Raw genomic sequence first — 16,903 nt, forward strand, 5'->3', positions numbered from 1 at the left:
AAAACGAATCCTGTTCCCCCACGAATTGATAAAATAGCTCGCCCACGAATACCCGCCAAAACGATATAAAAATCTACAAAAGGCTGCGCCCTCGACGACTCTCAACCTAAACGCTTTAACTATGTCCCAACCCCATACTTGAGGATTGCTCACTCCACTTGTCTCCAAAAACCCGTGAATATTTCATTGGAATCTATGTCCAATGACAGGGGCTGAAGAGCTACCTTTGCGTAATAGAGTCGAGATAATGATGGCACTTGAGCCGATGGTTTTGGTATTGCTTCTAATTGGTGGTAGTCCTCATGCAAAACTGTTGCACGCGCCACCCCTATATACAGATATAAAGTGGATTCTATTTTTACATTACCATACGTAAATGTAAAAACTTATATGTACATATATACTTATACACATACATACATATGTAGGTATATTAATTCCATTTTAGACTCCTGCATATGTATAAACAAATATATGTAAGATAGAAACTGCAATACCCAAATACCCACATTTTCTATAGGAATTTCAATTAGCACTACAAATATTTACAATATAAAGGCATAATTTGAAGTTAATGAAAATAGCCTCAGCCGAAAAATGATGTAGCATTGGAATCTACAGGTAGACTAACAAAAATTATTGTGACTAACTTAATTAGGTACTGTGACGAAGGACGTCTCGAGAAGTTTAGAATGTTAAGGTAAAACGAAAAATAAAGACAAGAGGCGCTTATGAGCGTTAATAAAAATAAGGCGTCTACATACTAAGCGAATTTGCTAACAATAAATACACAATTTTTAATAAAAACAGGTTTATATTATGAGTTTTTATAATATTTATCAAATAAAATATTAACATATATATTAAATGTATATATTATCTCCAAGTAGATAGATTCGGATATAACCAAGCAGTTATGTTCGCTGTTATTATTTTTATTAAGGGCGTACAATACATGTTGAAAATATTTTCGAATTAAATAAATCTTGCGACGTATGGAACTAAAATATTAAGAGAATTCATACGATTCCTTCACGTTAAGAACGTTGACTTTACCATCACCCTTAGACAGTTTATCGCCTCCGGGCGTGCCGCGCGGCGCATTCCGACACCGCCGACCCGCGACCACGCTTTACGACACCATTAATGACACTCGTAACGACCGGGAAGAGAATCGATTCTCGACCCGCTTTACTATCGACTGAAATCGGATTCAGATATCGATACTATATTTCATTTTCTTATTACCTGCTATTCGTCTTTTATGTGTTTTTTATTAAACCACGAACAAATATTTATGAAAAGTACATATGTGTTTAATTATAATGAAATAGTAACTGCATTTATTGCAATTAATACCACAGATAATGTAAAATACCATAAGTAAAAATCCTGTAATAATTTATGATAAAGCTGCTTAGCTGATATGGACCTATGACAAGATAAATATTATCGCAACGTAGAATTCAATAATAAATAATTATAGCATCTCTACGTCACTTATCTGTTATGGAGACGATAAAACAGAAAAGTACGATAACATATTCAAAATCTTAATAACCTAAATCCGGTTTATAGAAATCCGTTTCATATTATTTAGCGATTGTAACAGCCAGTTAAATTCCCACAGACGATAAAATGCGTCATCTCCTGTTATTTCCCTATAATTATTCTATAATCTGTTTTATAAATTATTCCCAACACGCTACTCCACTATTTAAAAAAAAACCTTCGTTTACTGTTAATCGAGACGGTAAGGTTATTTTTTTCATTAAAAATTCAAAGGTAATAAAACGATATAAACCTACATAACATTGTGCAATATGAGTATTTTAGACTTAAGCTTTTTCATCAGAGAAATCATATTGTCAATATATATAATAAATTACTTATAGTCAAATAGATTAATAAATATTTACATATGTAAGTACATTTAATAGCCTTAGGAATAAGCTATTAAAATATTGAATTCAAATAATACATTTTTTAATTTATAAAATGATATATAAAAATATATTTAAAAACTTACCCCACAACCCCCTATTTTCAGTACTTGGTAATCATAAATCAAGTCCGGTAGCCAAAACAAATCAACACCACCTTCACTAAATTGAAAACCGATTCGCACGGCTATTTCCATTTGAATGCTTAGTAATAACAAAAAAAAAATCATCCTCCTATCAAGGAGATATGACAAGAACAATAATCTTCGATAACTATATCAATTTTTATTTCGATTTTTAGATAAAGATGTTCTACAGAACAATCGATAACACCCGATAACACGTAAAATATTAACATACTTTAATACTATACTAATGACAATTAAGTCAGGGTCAATAAAAAGTACATTGTAGGTAATAGTAATAATTCAATGACCAACTTCATTGTGATTAAAACCTGTGAAACGTGAAGATCGTGGGTTTAGGTGTTTAAGCAACATTGAATTATCATGTTCTTAATTTGCATTTATATATAATTAATCTTATGGTCGACGATAATAGAAAACATTGTGAAGAAATGTGCACGTTTCAGGCAATTTTTTTATATATAAAATACGTAGCAGACGGACAAATTTACCACCCGATAATAAGTCAATAGTGCCCATAGAAATTGACACTATAATAAATATTTAGCGTTGCTGCCATCGCCAATGCACCACCGACTTGGAAAACTAATATGTAATGTCTTGTGCCTGTAATTACCACCACATTTGGACGTTTGCCAAATTTGTATCTATCAACCTGAAGTTGCCGTAGTCCATGGACATTCACAGGCTATTACTTCAACGACGTATTTAATATACGTACTTTACAATTATATTAAAAGATTATAATATTATTATTTATTAAATAGGTAGAGCTTTGTGCAAGCTCGTCTGGGTAGGTGCCACCCATATTGGAACAGCGTGGTTGTATAAGCTCCATACTTTCTTCTCAAAAAGGGAGAGGAGGCCTTAGCTCAGCAGTGGGACATTCACAGGCTGTTACTGTACTCATCAGATATTCTACCGCAAAACAGCATAATACCCAGTGTATTATTGTGTTCTGGTTTGAAGGGTGAGTGAGCCAGTGTAATTACAGGCACAAGGGACATAACATCTTAGTTCCCCAGGTTGGTGGCGCATTGGCGATATAAGCAATGGTTAACATTTCATTCAATGCCAATGTTTATGGGCGTTGGTGATAATTTACCATCAGGTGGCCCATATACTCGTCCGCCTTCCTGATCTATAAATAAATAAATATATATTTATATATAAGCTAGCCCTTGATTGTTATCACACCTGATGAAAAGTGATGATACAGTCTAAGGTGGAACGCGCTTGCCTAGAAGATGCCTATTCACTCTTCACTTGAAGGTATCCACATTGTAAGTGGTGGGGAAAACGGAGGTCGGGAGGGTATTCCAGACCTTAGCGGTGCATTTAAGAAACGAGGAAGCATTCCGTTTAGTACGTGACATAAGTACGTCATCTACGTACGGGTGCAAATGTTTTGAGGTATATACGTATAGATAAAATACTTAAGATAATTCGTTCGTACTGAATGAAATCTTTTACAATTCTTTTACGTAATTAAATCTTTATTTTAAATATAAACATGTTTACCAAATTTATTAATATTTCATATATACGTAGATCCTTCGATCGATGGCATCGATAGGCTTAGCAAGATTATATAGATGATAAAATAGTTTGAATGTTAGTAGATTTTCAAACATGATATACAAATCAAATTGTTTATGATTATTATATGACGTAAACAATTCATGAAAAAGAAAACTGAGTTTCTCGGTTCTCAACTTTTATATTAAAGGCAAAATCCTGAACACTAATTTCTTTATTTTTATATAATTAAAAATAACAAACTTCCATTCAAAAATTCACCTCGTGAAACCCACCTATTCAGAAAATATTGATACAACTGACCGTTTTTTACAAACAAAAGCCTTGATACCAGCATCTATATTTCTAAATTCAAGTTTTAATCCATATTTCATAAGGAATGAAATTTCAAAAACGCTAATGCAACAGATTTTTATAAATAAACAGCAACCAAATCACCGATTTCATAATTTACTTTAAATTACGAACTTCCAGATAGACTGTCATTACAAATTTAAATTACTTTAATAAGTAAATAAAATTATGTTCCAAGAATCCATAACTATATTATATTTTCTAGATTTATTCATTCAGCAAAGCTTATAATTAATAATTATGCTATAATAAAATTTATCTTCTACGGCGACTAAATGTAAGAGCTTATATGAATAAAGTAAAGTACCTAAGTAAAGTAATACGTTTAATTATTATGAAAACTTCAATTATTATTTATGTTAAGAAATCGATCATTGTAATAAATCTAAACTTGATCAACATTTTACTTTGTTTAAACCTTAAATTAGTCTTGTCAATAAGATTTTTATTAAAAAGTTATTTAATCTTAAATAAAATATATTGTTGTTGAATTATCTCGAGACGACAATTATTTACCACATTAGGAGCATTTTACTTTTAATTGCAATGATATCTTACTTACATAAGTAATACCTATATTTTTATTGAAATCGTTGATTAAAAATTGATAAATCAAACATTCCTACTTAGCTCAATTATTTCTTGTAGTTCTTACTACGCACACGAATTATATTAAAAATCCAAATTATTATTTTAAATTACAACACGCGTATAAATTTATGTTATTTTTCGTATACTAAAATTAAGAATTTATCGTTTTAAATATTATATAAGATATTAATAAAAAAATGTAAATCGTAATAAAAAAAAATATAAGTACTATGCGTTGTGTGTCGTATCACATCACCCTAAACACGTGAACTGACGTCAGAGAAAAACTATAATAGTAATGTATCTCAATGTTTTCACCTCAGTATAGCAAAGCTTCAATAAAATATCATTTAAAATACAAAATATACTTGTACACCAAAAGATATGAAAGACTGACGCTATCTTGAACTAGCTAATTAAACCCGCAATTTAGGTGAGTAATCGATGTAAAAGGTGATGTGCTTATAATTCAATCAAATAAAATATTCGAATATATTACCGCCATTGTCATCTTTACTGGCTGGAGGTTCTCCGTCATCTTGTTTTCCTGTAAAAAAGAATAATAATATTATATATTTTTTCAAACGATAAAATATCTATTTTAATAATAAAAGTTTATCATCTATTTTGTTTCGTAAAAATATCTGCAACCCTTACAAGTTGCGCAAACTTAAAAACAAATAATTGGCCGAGTGATTGTCTGAAGCGCTGGTACCGACAAGCACTAGAAGGGTTCGTAATGCGTTGAAAATTGATCTAATTACTATTTGCGTGCACGCATCCCCTAAGACAACGGGTGGCCTAAGTGCCTATTTAAGTTTTAACTATTATACACAGCTAATGATGTACCTGTAATTATATATAAGAATTATTTAACACCACGTTGTCTATTGGCCAAAAGTTCTGGGTGTAAATCATGAGGTCCCAGAGTGGAATGCCGGTTTAGTCCAATAATAGCTATAAAGTTTTTTGTCAATAAATTCTCAGTAGCAGCACTGATTTCTTAAGTTGGCAGTGTTATAAACTGCCTCAGAATATACTTAAAGTCGTCGGTCCTCCGCCTGATCCGGTGTTTAAAACACTGTGATATTAAGGGAATATTAATGCACTTATATATGTTTGTGCACACATGCCTATAATATATGTCTCTTATGTAGTAAGCTAGTCTCTCTTTAAAATGGACTCAGTGACCAAGATCGTTTAGTACGACGTCATCATTATCTTGATGTAATATGTATAATAAATCGATCAGCAACATATTTAAGGATTACTATATTTATATTTCGTTTCAAAAATTGATTATATAAGTTATTAAATTTTATCTTTATACTTATTACATTAGCTACAAATAATTAGGTTTTATCTTATGATATTGTGTTCAATCAAAAATTATGCAATCAGTATGGCCCCTATCTCACCGCTCGTACTCAATGCTAGTACGTATTACATAACACTCCTTATCTTAGTTTCTTAAGCGTTCGTAATAACTTCTAAATCTCCTAGTACTTCCAAAGTACTCGTCGACATTATGTTTGACACAAATAAATTAAATGTTACTGGTTCTTTATCCAAAAGTAAAGTTAATGTCCCATAGCTGTAATAAGGACCTTCTACTCAAATGGAGGGCAATATGAGTGAATGAATGAGTAGAAGGTTAGGAACTTATTCACCACGCTGATTCAATGCGGATTTATCCAATATAAATATGTGACAGATTCTCTCACCCACATCTTCGTTTACGATTCAGTTGTTTTAAACAATTAGTCATCGCGTTCCGCCATATCTCCAAACCTTTTTGTTTAAGAAGAGAAGCGGTGTTAGTCCAGCGATAGGATATTTACTGTTCATTTTCTATCAGACTACATTAATAAAGCTTGTTATGTACTCGTATACATCTCAAAAATATTCATCCAATAAACCGTCCCATAAACTACAATCTACTATGAAAATTCAATGACATAAGCATTGGCAGTTTCTGCATCAATTAACAAAATATTGTCAAACTAAACATACTTTTTAACAATATTATAGTTTTATGGTTTAAATAATTTGCAGTGCGGTAATTCGTTAGTTGATAGCATCTCGTACTGGATTTATGTGGGGTTTTAACCACCCCAGGCTCTAGTCTATCATAACATCTTGACTAGCAACGGTACAGTTACACCCGAACACCTTTCCACCTACTTACAGTCTCAATAATAGGTCGAGGCACGCGACAGGACACCGGAACAAAGGCGCAATGCACTACAAACCATCATTACCAAATCGAAGAAAAAGAAGTCACAGCCAGCTGCCTTCCTACTTCCTCTTCATACAAAACTCTGTAATACAAGATGTTCGCTTTGTATGGCGGTTTATTTTAGGGCTCATTCATTACGGCACTCAATTTGGCGCGTGTTCTTATCTGCTAGTGTGTTCGTAAAGTACATATTTGTTATGTTAGTGTGTGTGGAGGCGAGCAGACGCGTGCCGTGACGTGGTCTATTCTATGATAACCGGAAACTTTATGGAAATTATATTGAAGGGGAAATAGATTTTTAATTTAAAATGAAACGAGTCTATTTATCAAAAATATTCTTTAAGCAGTCACAAATATGAAATTATGTTGAATCAACACAAGACAAACAATGACAATGCAATTTGTATATTATCTGTCTTCTTCTTATCTTAATGTTTTAATGTAATTATTTGTCTTTAAGCTCCAAACCTATCCATCAAATATAATCAAGACACTTATCTTCAGATTTTCTCAATACTTACTATCACACATAACATGTTTTTCATTATGGTAAAGCAAAATAATCTATATACCATAAAAATTCATCATATTTTGTAACGATACATTCCATCTGCAAAATATGTCGGACTTTTTCTTATACGTTCTTTATTAATATTCGATTTATAAAAAGCGTATTTTATTCATAATATTAAAAAAAAACACTAAAGCTGAGGTCAATAAAATTGCGTTTATTAGAAACCAGTTTCAAGATGGTCGGAGAGGGCACCATCTGCCGAGGGCGGTGTGCGACGTCTTCCGCTGCATTGTGATAGCACACCCGCCTTGCGCACGCGCCGACATTGCAATTCTATGCTGATGTTCTTTAGGGGTAACCTCAGTTTTATGAGGTCAATCCGCGTACCTCACTACCAGGTCACAGAACTTGTAATGTTATAAGGAAAAACTTTGTTCCGATTTAATTTAGCCTAGAAACTTAATTGTTCCACAAAATGTCGCCAAAACACGCCACAATCAAAAATAAGTAACATAACGTATAGTTTATTTAATATTAACAGCGTATTGCTAATAAATGGTTTTAACCCTCAAACGCAGGCTGGTGTCATTCGACAGTCCCTTGTTTGTACGGAAGCTAAGCCGCTGTAACGGTGTTTGTCCTCACAATTTATGTGAGTCGTTACCATACTGTCACAAATCTACTTATCTACTAGAACCACGCCTTCTATGACATTTTCGTTTGGTCAGCTTAACATTTGCGAACGAAATTAGCTCGATAGAGCATAAAGCTTAGTCAAATACAGCTTACGATATATCTTTTATACGTTTTATATACTATTTCTCTTGTATAGAAAACATAGATAATAATCGTATTAATTGAAGACAATGATATTATTAAACTTACAATACAGTACTTACAAGTAAGTTAATATCGTATTTACAGACGCGATGAAACGAAGTCTCATAGTTTACATCGTCAACGATAACAATTGTTACACAATATGAAAGCATATACCGCACACACGGACGCAGGTTAGATGAGTGTATTTATCGTATCGGAGGCACGGGCATTGTCCATTGTGTCGACGCCTTGGCCCATTGTTTCCGTACATAGCGCTCAACCTCATCGATCCACTTATATACATACGTACACTATTTACTGCCGGCAGTTATCAACCCTCTTACTATCTGGATGAGGAATGAGTTCTAAAATATACGCGACATTATATATGAAATATTATATATTATATAAGTTCATAAAAAATGTAAATATTATAAATTAAGATTTAAATTGTAATATTAAGTAAAGAAATAGCTTATATGTAATCTTATTTATGTTAAGGGCTAAGTTCGCCTCTCTTTTTGAAGGTTTGGAGCCTTTTCCACCACGCATTCCGACACACGCAGATTTTCTTTCGATGTTTTCTGTCACTACCGAGCACGAAATAAAACACAAATCATTAAACATATAAAAAGTTGGAGGTAGGTACGTAAGTCGGGTTCGAACAAGCAATCCTCAGTTAAAATTCACGTGTTCCAACCACTGGGCCATCTCGGCTGGCTCAAATATAAATTAATATTTTTAATATTGTACGGACTTAAAATAATGGAATGTGTTAACATTGAATTAAAATACTTCTTTTGTGCCTATTTATAACATATTTTTACCTTATAAGGCAATATTTCAACGTAATACTTTTAGGACGCTTAGCTGCAACCCCTGCGAGACTTTAATATACTCTGAAATATAAATCGTCATATTGGAGTAATTCTTGTAATAACCACGTGTAGCTGTCATTTGAACATTGTAAATCCACCCACAGATATGGCTGCACCCGGAATTCGCGATCCGTCGCCAAATTAGATGATTTATTGTCATCGTTTGGATCAAGCGGCAATAACAGAACGCGCCCGGCCCACACGAGGGGTTTCAATATTGTTTCTGAACGTGAATTCCTATTATTATTTTTTAATAATTTAAATAAATGTTACTAAAATTGATTGAATTGATTTAATCCCAATATATTTAAATACATAAAAATATGTAGCGTTTGTATGGTTAACGCTAATCTCAGAATAGAGTTCGATGGAATAATTATACTTGCGCTAGATAAACTGTTTAATTATAGAATGTTAAATTCTATATCACTTATACTACAATCCGAAGGGACTAAGCAGTCCCTGAAACGTCATCAAAATAGCAAACTATGTGAGACCGACAGAAACCGCGGGGCACAGCTACTCATTTACACATAATAATAATATAATATACAAGCCGAGATGGCCCTGTGGTAAGAACGCGTGAATCTTAACCGATGATCGTGGGTTCAAACCCTGGCAAGCACCACTGAATTTTCATGTGCTTAATTTGTGATTATAATTCATCTCGTGCTTTACGGTGAAGGAAAACATCGTGAGGAAACCTGCATGTGTCTAATTTCACTGAAGTTCTGCCACATGTGAATTCTACCAACCCGCATTGGAGCAGCGTGGTGGAATAAGCTCCAAACCTTCTCCTCAAAAGGGAGAGGAGGCCTTAGCCCAGCAGTGGGACATTAACAGGTTGTTACGGATACGGTTACGGAATAATATAATAACGATGTTTGCTCATTTATTTCGAATAAAGAAAAACTAAAAGACGTAAAGTAATTAAAACCATTTCATTTATATTTATGATACTTCCTACTAATATAATTATATACATGGAAAATGCACATAACCTGCATGATTACTGTTTAAAGTTTAACGCCCAATAGACTTCGTGACTAATTTAAAACTAAAGTATTCGTTATATAAATTTGAAGTATAAAATCACGTAGTGTAAAGTGTAGAGTGAGGGGAAACGGGGGCAATATGGAACGAAAATATTATAATAAACTATAAAACTATATTGTGAATGTGACAGTCCGCGTGTCGCGACGGCCCCCGGATGTTTAAGGGTTAATACAGCTAAAGGGTCGTCTTCGTAAGCTGAAGGGATAAATCGTAGCTAATTTCAAAATATTATCAATTATTTCAAAATTTGCCTTTTATTAGACAGGCCGTTGGCGTGGTTGGTAGATACTTGCCTTTCACGCCGAAGGTTGTGGGTTCGATTCCCACCCAGGACAAACATTTGTGTGCATGAACATGTTTGTTTGTCCTGAGTCTGTGTGTTATTATCTATATAAGTATGTATTTACAAAATAAAACTAGTATTTGTAGTATATCAGTTGTCTGGTTTCCATAGTACAAGCTCTGCTTAGTTGGGGATCAGATGCCCGTGTGTGAATAATGTCCCATGTACTGGTGGTAGGGCTTTGTGCAAGCTCGTCTGGGTAGGTACCACCCACTCATCAGATATTCTACTGCAAAACAGCAGTACTTGATATTGATGTGTTCCGGTTTGAAGGGTGAGTGAGCCAGTGTAATTACAGGCACAAGGGACATAAAATCTTAGTTCCCAAGGTTGGTGGCGCATTGGCTATAAGCGATGGTTGACATTTCTTACAATGCCAATGTCTAAGGGCGTTTGGTGACCACTTGCCATCAGGTGACTCATATGCCCGTCCGCCTATTCTATAAAAAAAATATTGATATGAAAAAACTTTAATTTAAATACATTCTTCAAATTGCATACATATATACTTCATATAACAAAGATTCTTTTTCTACGTCTGTACTGAAGAAAGTTCATAAGAAAACTGCATTTTCTCCGACATAATAAAGCGACTGCATTGACAACAAACACGAATTAACTTTCAACGACAGCACTCCCTCACTATCAATCTTAAGTCTGGTCGTCCACCGAATACATACTAACGCTTCTAATAATATGTTGTTTTATAAACTTATAATCATTCAAATTGTACAATTTCCTATATTTAAATAAAACACGTATTGAGGAGTGAGAGACAAGAGTTGGTATATTTATTATAATTAGATAAAATTTTCACTGACAGAGAATTAAACTTTTGTTTTTGGTTTTATTGTTTTGGAATGCATCTGATTTTATATGTATTTAAAAAAAATCATTTAAGAGCATATTTAATTATTTAGTTACTCACTTTCCTGCTAAGGAACGTTTTTCTGTTCTAACAAGAATTATTCTAATCTATACCTATATATGTACAAAAAGGCAGTAGAGACATATATCTTTAAAAAAAATTATCAAAAAATAGTGTAGGACAAAAAAAAGAATAAAAGATCACGATAATACATTTTTTTTAAATTGTTCTCAGTCTGTCTGTCTGTATGTACACGCTAATCTCCGAAATTACTAAACGAATTTTATTGCGGTTATAACAGGTAGAGTAAGCTTAGTTTTGTGCAACATTTAGACTTTGGTTAATTAAAATAGGATGACAGTGAAAAAAGTTATCGTCATTTAAATTCACTTTCTATAGATATGATTAAAAAACGGTAACACTGAATAAATTTATCAAAAATGAGAGAGGCCATAGAATAGGGTTAACAGAACACAATTTTTTCTAAAATAAATATATCGTAATAAAAACGACGTACATTAATATATATATATATATATATATATATTACAACCCCCATATATATGAAACGACAAAATTACCGCCAATACCATGATATTTGGAATATTATTCATTTATATATATTGATAATAGTGATTATTTTAATATAAGCTGTGTGTAAGCATTTCATTAATGTTATTGAATACATTCTCTGGACCGTCAGTCTAAGATCCATACACGATCAAGTAAGTAGTCCGGACCCCAGCGGTTTATTCACTTCTCACGCAGTGGGTTACGCTTAAGGGATTACTTGCCACGCGACGGTACAGATATTGTCGATTTAGCGACGATCCGACAAAGTAATGATGCCCAGCGTAATTTTCCCGGATTTGAGGAGTTCTAAATCCATTTACATTAATTGATTTTGCAGCCTTTGAAATGATCCTAAATGAAATATAAGCATTTAAATCAATAATAGTAAGTATCTAATTTTATTTTGAACTCAAATTCTCACAATGTCTTAGCAAGAGTACTTAATGTGAAGAAAAGATTAAAGGCAAAAAAAAAAACATTTATATGTATTTTTTTCTTTATACTTTTCAAGTATGACTGTCATATATTTATTTATGTGATGACGAACATTTAACTGTAATAATGTCAAAACGATAAAAGTAAGCCTGTCAAGATCCTACTGCTGGGCTAAGGCCTCCTCTCTCATTGAGAAGGTGTGGAATTAATATATAGATATTGAATTAATATTTCTTTTCTTATATAAATATCTATCTATCTTTCTTTTTTTTTTTTTTATATCGCCGGGAGGGCAAATGACTCTACTCCACCTGATGGTAAGTGGTAGTAGAGTCCAAACGCGACGACGGCCAGTACAGACGGGAAAAACGTTCTGCACTAGCCGCCTTCGCCTTGCCGGCCCGCAAGATGCCTCTTCACGCCTCGTTTGAAGGAACCCGGGTTGTAAGAGGAGGGGAATACGTGAGCTGGTAAGGAATTCCATTTTTTGGAAGTGCGACAAAGAAAGGAGTTGCCAAATTTCTTTGTTCGCGATGGAATTGATGTCACAGTTAGGCGGTGACATCGAGAACCAGCTCGCGTGGACTTAAGAAGGAAGGGGGAAGCAGGAATTAGAGAGAATAATTCCTCAGAGCACTCGCCGTGATACAGTCGATAGAAAGCGCTCAGTGCTGCTATCTCACGACGCAATTGTAAAGGTTCAAGGGTGTTTGTGACCTTTACGTCGCCAATAATGCGTACGGCACGTCGCTGCAACCGGTCCAAGGCCTCAAGTAGGTACTTAGCGGAGCCATCCCAAAGGTGCGAGCAATATTCCACGCAAGACCGTACCTGTGTTTTGTACAGCAGGCACAGTTGTTGTGGCGTGAAAAAGCGCCGCACCTTGTTCAGAACTCCGAGTTTCCGTGAAGCTGTTTTTATAACAGCCTCGATGTAATCCCTTGGACTAAGGTCGCAGCGAACGTCAATCCCCAGCATGGCGATTTTGCTTTGCATCACCAGCGGAGTACCACAGAGGGAGGGAAGAGGGGAAAATGTTGACTTTTTCGCCGTGAGAGCGCATACCTGTGTTTTCTTGGCATTAAACTCAACAAGATTATCAGAGCCCCATTTGGCGATGAGATCTAACGTCCTATCGAGTTCAATGACAAGATTCTCCCGCCTCTCCTCAGTTTCCGCCCGCCCAGCCACTGCGCGTCCGTGGTATCCACCATGCACTGTACTATCATCTGCATAGCAATGTATGTTCCCAAGGGAGAGCATATCATTGATATGCAAAAGAAAGAGTGTGGGAGATAGCACAGATCCCTGGGGGACCCCAGCATTCACTACATAGAATTGTGAAGCGCAACCATCTACTAAAACACGAAGGCTACGCTTGTGTAGGAAGCTGGCAATCCAGGTGCATAGCTGAGCAGGCAGACCATATGCCGGTAGCTTGGAGAGAAGACTTCTGTGCCAGACCCTGTCGAAAGCCTTGGAGATATCGAGGCTGACAGCCAACGATTCTCCATGCTTGTCGATAGCTTCACCCCAGAGGTGTGTTACGTACGCTAGAAGATCACCTGTGGACCGTTTTGGTCGAAACCCGTACTGACGATCATTAATTAGACAGTGATCTTCTAGGTAATGGATCAGTTGGTTGTTTAAAATTCGTTCCATCACCTTACAAAGTACTGAGGTGATAGCTATTGGCCGATAATTTGCCGGGTCAGACCGATCCCCTTTTTTGGGAACCGCTTGCACATTAGCTCTTCTCCAAGCCTCCGGCACACTTCCCGAAGAGAGAGAAAGTTGGAACAGGCGCCTTAACACAGGAGACAGCTCCGCTGCGCACTTCTTCAGCACTATGGCTGGTATTCCATCGGGACCGCTAGCTTTCCGTACATCAAGTGATTGCAGCTCCTCACGCACATCACGTTGCCTGATTTTAATGTCAGGCATCGTATGGCCACATGCAGGTATTGTAGGTGGCAGTGCACTACAATCATCGATGACGGAATTGTCGGCAAAGAGTTTAGCCAGGAGATCAGCTTGCTCTTGCGGACTGTGAGCTAGCGATCCGTCCGGATTTCTGAGCGGTGGCAGCGAAGGTTGGCAGAAATTGTTTTGCACAGACTTGGTCAGACGCCAGAAGCTACGGGAGCCCCTAGGATGCGAAACAAGGTCATGACCAATCTGTACAATGCGCTGTGCATCCGCTCTCGTGTATGCCTTTCTACAGGACTTGGAATTTTTATTATAGTTTGCTTTCAGTGAGTCAATGTTAGATGCCCCGCTAATGCAGCCGTTGATCCACTTGCGATATGCCGCCTGCTTAGCTGATACAGCATCGGCACATTCACGAGTGAACCAACGGTTACGCGTACTCCTACTGACGAGATCTGAGCTAGGAATGTAGTATTCCATTCCCAGCATGATCTCGCCAGCAACAGCAGCGGCACTAGCTGTCGGGTCATTCCCACTGAAGCAACGTTCCTTCCAAGGGACCGACGCATAGTAATCGCGCATACCGTCCCAATCCGCCGACTTATAGTGCCAAACGCGACGTTTGCATACCGCTAGTGGCGGCAGCTTGGCCTGTGGCACTCTGGTAGAAATAAGGCTGTGATCCGAAGAGCCAAGAGGAGCCTGAACCACAACCTGATATTCCACCGGGTGAGAAGTCAGCAGAAGGTCCAGTAGAGAAGGTGCTTGCCCATCAATGTCTGGGATCCTGGTGGGCTGATCAACCAGTTGGGTCAAGTCATGTGTGAGAGCAAAAGCATGAGCAGTCCTTCCAGCATGGTCAGTTTTGAGGGATTTCAACCAGGATTCGTGGTGAGCATTAAAGTCCCCCAAAAACACCAATTCCGCGTTAGGAAATTGCTCTTGCGCAGCATCTGCCACCCGACTAAGATGGTCAAATAATCGGCTTGTCTCCAAGTCACCATTGTGGGATCTGTAGAGGCACACGTAGACTCGGCTCTGACGAACCAGGTCCACACGTACCACCAACATGGAGAAGGAGGGGTCCTCCAAGCAGCGCAGTCGGTGACAGCAAACATCCGTCCTGACGAACAAGCATACTCCGGCTTTCGCTTTGAAGGATTATTCAAGCGTGTAGCCGGGATAATTAAGGTAGCTGGTATCGGCAGGACGGAGTATTTGTGTCTCCGTGAGAAACAACATTGCTGGCCGTGCTGTCTCGAGATGGTGGTGGACAGCGTTGAGGTTAGTGTGGAGTCCTCGGATGTTAGATAACTCGACCTCAAACAGCGAGGGTATGGTGGGGGTGAGCACCGCTGTACGACCGTTATTTCTTTTTTGTTGCGCCATTTGGGAGAAATTAAATGGAAAAGAGACGTGAAGCGAGCGATGTATTGCCACGATAGGGATGGGCAAAGTGTGGAGGCGTGTTTCCCCAAGTGGTTGCCAAAAGGAAAAATACACTGACCCGCCGGACGGAAGGGCCCCCGAACCCCCCCGGAAGTGGCCGCCGGGACCCCACCTACCGGTCACCAACCGGCACGACGGTCCACCCCGAGATTATGCGTGGCCTGGTGGGGCAGCCTCACGAGCTGGTTAGGCACGCTCGGGCCCCTGTACTATGCCACGGGCGGCCAGCGGAACAGCCGTTTCTTCGGGTCTCCCTGACCGGCAGGTCAATACAGTTTCCCCCGGCATTGGTTCAACAGCCGTCTCCAACTGGACCAACACCCATCGCGGCAATACTCGCTCGGGCTCTGGCTGTACGCTGGCTGACCTCGAAACGCGGCTGCAAGCCACTTCACGAGTTTTTCACCATGCGTACGGTGGTAACAAGCCAGGCGGATGTTAGCATCCTACCACCAGATGAGCAGATGGTCGCTCAGATATCCCTTAGTCGCCTCTTACGACACCCATGGGAAAGAGAGGGGCAGTGAAATGTATTCTTTCTCCGTCACTGCACGGATAGAACTTTATAATAGCATATATATAGCACTTTCTAAGCTACGAAATTGATTAAGTATCTAATCTCATCATTATTAAACTTACAGTTTTATATCGTGCAACTATATGAATAATGGTTTAAGCACGAAATATTTTTAAGAATATAATCATTAAGGGACATTTATCCGCGAACGCTGCGCGCTTTTATAGAGATGTCATATTTTTTGTTTGGTCGTCGCCCGTCATGCTATGCGGCTTTGTTTGTCTCACCCCTACGAACACTAAATTAGCGAAACATTACTGAATTTAAATGATATGGTCTGCACAAAATACAATAGAAATGGCAGCTTTACATTTCGTCGAAAAATTTTTTTATAAATAAATATCGTGTTAAGTAACAATTTCAACAGTAACCTTATACAAACCAGATTCGTTTTAATAATTTTTCTGGAAAATTTAGTAGATATATTTTTGTTACCTTTATTTAATTAAAATAATTTTAATGTAACATAAGTTTTTATGCAAATTATTATAAAATTATGAAAAATAAAGTACACTCTCATTTATTTTATCAAGCACTGTGACTAACGTCGCTTCAAAGCGTGGGGTTCCGCAGCATATGTCATAGACCTCACCCACAGATAATATTTCACACAATTGTAAGCTAAATCCCCAGTACAATAAAATTAT

At 36.9% G+C, this 16,903-nt stretch overlaps 1 protein-coding gene across 2 annotated transcripts in view; it reads right to left on the bottom strand.

The window, feature by feature from the left end:
- LOC126771914 (histone-lysine N-methyltransferase MECOM-like) overlaps positions 1 to 16,903 on the bottom strand; it is a 99,083-nt gene that overhangs the window by 56,580 nt on the left and 25,600 nt on the right. For both annotated transcript variants that reach the window (XM_050492080.1, XM_050492079.1), the window contains exon 2: positions 5,073 to 5,120. In XM_050492080.1, the coding sequence (XP_050348037.1) occupies positions 5,073 to 5,120 (48 nt within the window). The remainder of the gene's footprint in view (positions 1 to 5,072; positions 5,121 to 16,903) is intronic.

Source organism: Nymphalis io, chromosome 11 (genome assembly GCF_905147045.1).
Source record: "Nymphalis io chromosome 11, ilAglIoxx1.1, whole genome shotgun sequence".
Lineage (NCBI taxonomy): Eukaryota > Metazoa > Arthropoda > Insecta > Lepidoptera > Nymphalidae > Nymphalis > Nymphalis io.